This window comes from Bremia lactucae, linkage group LG19, assembly GCF_004359215.1.
Source record: "Bremia lactucae strain SF5 linkage group LG19, whole genome shotgun sequence".
NCBI classification, from domain to species: Eukaryota; Oomycota; class Peronosporomycetes; order Peronosporales; family Peronosporaceae; genus Bremia; species Bremia lactucae.
In genome coordinates, this window is record NC_090628.1 from 190,659 (window position 1) to 195,668 (window position 5,010).

At 47.0% G+C, this 5,010-nt stretch overlaps 2 protein-coding genes across 2 annotated transcripts; both read left to right on the top strand.

Annotated features, from left to right (window-relative positions):
* Position 1: 1 nt before the first annotated feature.
* CCR75_000217 (uncharacterized protein) lies at positions 2 to 3,196 on the top strand (the record flags this gene model as incomplete). Its single annotated transcript, XM_067958325.1, has 1 exon — positions 2 to 3,196. One exon carries the CDS (start codon positions 2 to 4, stop codon positions 3,194 to 3,196), a length of 3,195 nt encoding a protein of 1,064 aa, XP_067814490.1.
* A 296-nt stretch (positions 3,197 to 3,492) lies between these two features.
* Positions 3,493 to 4,885, top strand: CCR75_000218 (uncharacterized protein; the record flags this gene model as incomplete). Its single annotated transcript, XM_067958326.1, has 2 exons — positions 3,493 to 3,513; positions 3,602 to 4,885. 2 exons carry the CDS (start codon positions 3,493 to 3,495, stop codon positions 4,883 to 4,885), a joined length of 1,305 nt encoding a protein of 434 aa, XP_067814493.1.
* Between the last annotated feature and the right edge of the window lie 125 nt (positions 4,886 to 5,010).

The following is a 5,010-nucleotide window of genomic DNA, read 5'->3' on the forward strand; positions in this document are numbered from 1 at the left end:
GATGGACGAAGAATTGGACTTGTTCGGCGCATTTGACGATCCATCTGCAACATTAACAACAGAAGAACTAGCGAAAACATCACTAAAGCGTAAAACTGCATCCACCACGTCTTCATACGACGACAAGTCGTCACAACCACCTGCAAAGAAGCAACAAAATGAAGGTCGTCCGATCTCCACTACTTTACAAATTGTGGAGGGAAAACGCATTGACGCAACTCCTGAAGAGAGCGGCGACAAGCATCTTGCCAGTGTAGTGTCGACTGGCACACAGCAGAAGAACCTGATCTCTTTTTCCGTGTACCCGCCTGATTATGAGGTAAAACCCACGGCTGATGCAGCGGCTAAGAATCCCGCCAAGACGTATCCATTCACGCTGGACCCTTTCCAGCAGCAAGCTGTGAATTATATTGAAGCTGGGGAGTCTGTGCTCGTGTCAGCTCACACGTCGGCTGGTAAAACCGCGGTGGCCGAGTATGCGATTGCTAAAAGTCTTCGAGACAAGCAGCGAGTGATCTACACGTCTCCAATTAAAGCTCTTAGTAATCAGAAGTATCGAGACCTGGAAGAAGAGTTTGGCGATGTGGGTCTCATGACTGGCGACATTACTATAAATCCCTCAGCCACGTGCTTAATCATGACGACAGAGATTCTCCGAAGTATGCTCTATCGGGGTTCTGAAGTCATGCGAGAAGTGGCATGGGTCATTTACGATGAAATTCACTACATGAGAGACAAGGAACGAGGTGTGGTTTGGGAGGAGAGTATTATTTTATTGCCGCACAAGGTGCGATTTGTGTTTCTGTCGGCCACGATTCCAAATTCCAAGGAGTTTGCTGGATGGATCTGTCACATTCACCACCAGCCGTGCCACGTCGTGTACACTGACTACCGTCCAACACCGCTGCAACACTATCTATTCCCAGCGGGAGGTAGTGGCTTGCATTTAGTAGTCGACGAGAAGGGAAAATTTCGAGAAGATAATTTTCAAAAAGCCATTGCAACCTTGTCAGCCTCTTCGGTTGAGGGGGATGCATTTGATTTGTCGTCGCATGGAAGCAATGCAAAGCGACGTAAAGCACCAAAAAGCAATCCAAAGAAGAAGGTTGGCTCGGACGTGTTTCGTATTGTCAAGCTCATTATGGAGCGACAGTATGATCCGGTGATTATCTTTTCCTTTAGTAAACGGGATTGCGAAGGCTATGCTATGCTCATGTCGAAGCTCGATTTCAATACGGAAGAAGAAAAGCAATCCGTAGATCAGCTCTTTAAGAACGCGATGGATTCGTTATCGGACGATGATCGCGCTCTTCCTCAAGTTGACTCGATTCTGCCATTGCTTCGTCGAGGAATTGGCATTCATCACGGTGGTTTGTTGCCGATTTTGAAGGAAGTAATTGAGATTCTCTTTGGAGAAGGTTTGCTAAAGTGTCTTTTTGCTACTGAGACGTTCTCGATGGGTTTAAACATGCCTGCCAAGACAGTAGTCTTTACAAATTGTCAAAAGTATGACGGTCACGCCTTTCGCTGGATTACTGCTGGTGAATACATCCAAATGTCTGGACGCGCTGGTCGGCGATCGCTTGATGCACGCGGTATCGTGATACAAATGCTTAGTGAGCAGATGAAGCCAGAGGATGCGAAACGTATCCTATATGGCCAAGCCGATCCACTACTCAGTACATTTCATCTTGGCTACAATATGCTGTTGAATTTGATGCGAGTTGAAGACGCTGATCCGGAGTATATGATCAAGCAGTCATTTCATCAATTTCAGAACGAGCAAGCAGCGCCAGCATTAGAAGAAGAGCTTGCGCGTATGCAAGAAGAAAAGAATCAGCTTGTGATTAAGAACGAAGAGGAGGTCGCTCAGTATTATTACCTTTCGAGGTCGCTCGTACGACTGAAAGAAGAGTTTTTGGCAATTCGCAACAAGCCTGACGTCGTTGTGCGCTTTCTTAATGGAGGTCGCTTAGTGAAGCTCTATTGCCCTCAGAGTGACGATGGATCGAGAAATGTTCAGTGGGATTGGGGCGTCATTGTCAATTTTACGACGAAAAATGCCACTAATTCGACTTCAGCAACGCCTGATACGATCGTTCATGTGCTTTTGAACTGTGTTAAAACCAATGGCACGGCAAAATCGAATGAGGCCACGAACAACAGCACAACCTCAGAGCTACCTACTCCAGCGCCTGAGGGTATGATGGGTCTCTCGGCTTCTCTCGAGTGCGAAATGAAGATTTGCCCCGTTCCGTTAGAAATGCTTGATCTCATCTCGTCGTTGCGCGTGTATATTCCTACGGACTTGCGGACACTTGATAGCCGTCAAGCAGTGGGCAAGTCGGTTCGGGAAGTACTGCGTCGCTTCCCTCAAGGCGTTCCCTTACTCGACCCTCGCGAAGATATGGACATTAAAGATGAGCAATTTATGCGAGTGATTAAAAGGTCAATCGAAGCCGAAGAGAAACTCAAAAACTCCCCTTTTCATAATGCAAAGGATAAGGACGCGCGGTTTGCTTTGTACAATTTGAAGATGGAGAGCGAAGCCAAGATGCGTGAGTTAGAGCGTAAAATTCAAGAGTCCAAGTCACTGGTGTTGCGTGACGATTTACGCCATCGTCGACGAGTATTGCGACGACTCGAATTTGTTGACAAGGAAGGCGTGATTCAACGCAAGGGCCGCACCGCATGTGAGGTCTCGACAACCGACGAATTGCTTGTGACAGAGATGATTTTCAATGGCCAATTTAATGATTTGTCTGTAAATGATACAGTCGCACTTTTGAGCTGCTTGATCAATACGGAGAAGAGAAAAGACAGTGATAAACCGCCTCAAGCCAAAGGTTTAGAGGTGCCCGTTCGTCAGCTGCGTGAGACAGCTCAACGCATTGCAAAAGTGATGCAGGATGCCAAAATTACCATTGATGTCGACGAGTACGCTGGGGTGTTTAATACGAGCCTTGTGGATGTCGTGATTGCGTGGTGTCAGGGTGCCAAATTTTCACAAATTTGTAAAATGTCGGACGCATTTGAAGGTACAATTATTCGATGCTTGCGCCGTTTGGAAGAATTGCTGCGGCAGCTGACACTAGCTGCGCACTCGATTGGTGATGTTGAGCTGGAGAAAAAATTTGACGAAGGAGGCAAGAAACTCAAGCGAGACATTGTCTTTGCTGCTTCCCTTTATCTGTAGCTTTTTCTTAGTTCGTCACTCATTAAGAAATATGTTTTCCAAATAAATCGTAGTAAAGTCTAATAACTATCTGTAATTTGATAACTAATAAACTTTCTTAACGTATAAGAAAAAGGCTATAAGTTAGCAGAGGGTCGAGTGTACTTTTCATTAGAAAGTAGAAATGTCTTTATTTTATTTCTAACCTTGAGAAATTCTATGCTGAAAACTATCTACTATTATTATCCAATCGCACGTCTCCACTTCCGCTCCAGTCAAACCTATGGGTATTCACCGTGCATGAGACCACTGCAATAATGGACAATGAAGGACCGCAGGTGTGTGCTCGCGCATTTCTATTGACATGTTGCATGTTTAAGAATCCTTGAAAGCTTACAGTGCTAATGCCTTGCATGGTCTCTCAAGATTCGAGTAAAATTTGTCACCAAGGACGCGTCGATCCGCGTGACGGAGACACCGTTTGCGGTTCCCACGCGTCTACACCGCCGCGGACTCTCTCAAGTCGTCAACCACTTGCTAGCTGTGGCTGATAATTCTCGGCCTTTTGATTTCCTTATTGATGGAGTCTTTCTTCGCTCATCACTGGAAAAGTATTTGCAAACTCACGGTGTATCAGAGGAAGCTTTGCTCACGCTTGAGTACGTGGAAGCGTTGCCAGAGCCGCAGAAACACAATCAGAGCGAACACCCGGACTGGGTCAGTGCTGTAGCGGCGATAAATGATGATCTGGTCGTCACGGGCTGTTATGACGGTGTATTACGTGTGTACGACACTCATGGAGACTGCAAGGCCTCCATTAAGGCGCATCAGGGAGCGATTAAGGCAGTAAGTGTAGCATTAAGCCACGAGACGGGCGAATTTGTAATAAGTAGCAGCGGTAAAGATCAGCTTGCTCAGCTCTGGAAGTACACAGCCGAGTCAAAGAGACTGACGCCTCTAGCGGCGTTAGCTGGCCACTTGAACAGTGTTGACGCCGTTCAAATGGACTCGTCAAGCAAGTGGGTTGTTACTGGTAGCTGGGATAATACTGTGCGCGTGTGGCAGACTCCACATGGCCTGGAAACACCAACTGAAGGATCTTTGGTAAAGAAACGCAAGACGACGGCGAATGGCGCTAAGACTGTAAGCTTTCAGCAGCTTCAAGCCGACATTGTGCTGGTGGGGCACACGTGCTCTGTTACAAGTGTAGCATTCCAGCCAAAGGTGTCCGAGCATGACGAAACCGTTGTGGTTTCTGCTGGTAGTGACCGGACCGTACGCCTCTGGGACCTTTTGACGCAGTCGTGCTCGCAATCGCTTGTTGGGAATCGCGCTGTATCAGCTTTAAGCGTGAACACTGGTGGCTTGATTCTTACTGCTCATCCAGACCACTGCATTAGACTGTGGGATCCACGTGCGCAGCAGAGTGGTGAGAGTATCGTGCAGTGCACGTTTCGATCACATAAACAGTGGGTAAGTTCCGTGGCTTGGCATCCCGATAGCATCCAACACGAGCATTTGTTTGTGTCATGCGGTTACGATGGCACAGCAAAGGTCTGGGATGTACGGAGCACATTCCCTTTCAGCACGGTCAGTGCACACGAAGGCAAGGTGCTGGATGTGTCCTGGCGATCTTTAAACAACGACAAAAGCAACGTGGCATTTGTTACAGGTGGTGACGACAAAAAAATAAACTTTTACAGTGTTTAAGGTCAATAGAGAATAGAAGATTTCACGTATACTCTTTGCCTGTATGCATCGCTGCCTCGACTTTGACATGACTGTTTCTGAAGTATGCTTCAGTTGCTCCCGCGCCAACTATTACTTAAGTTCCT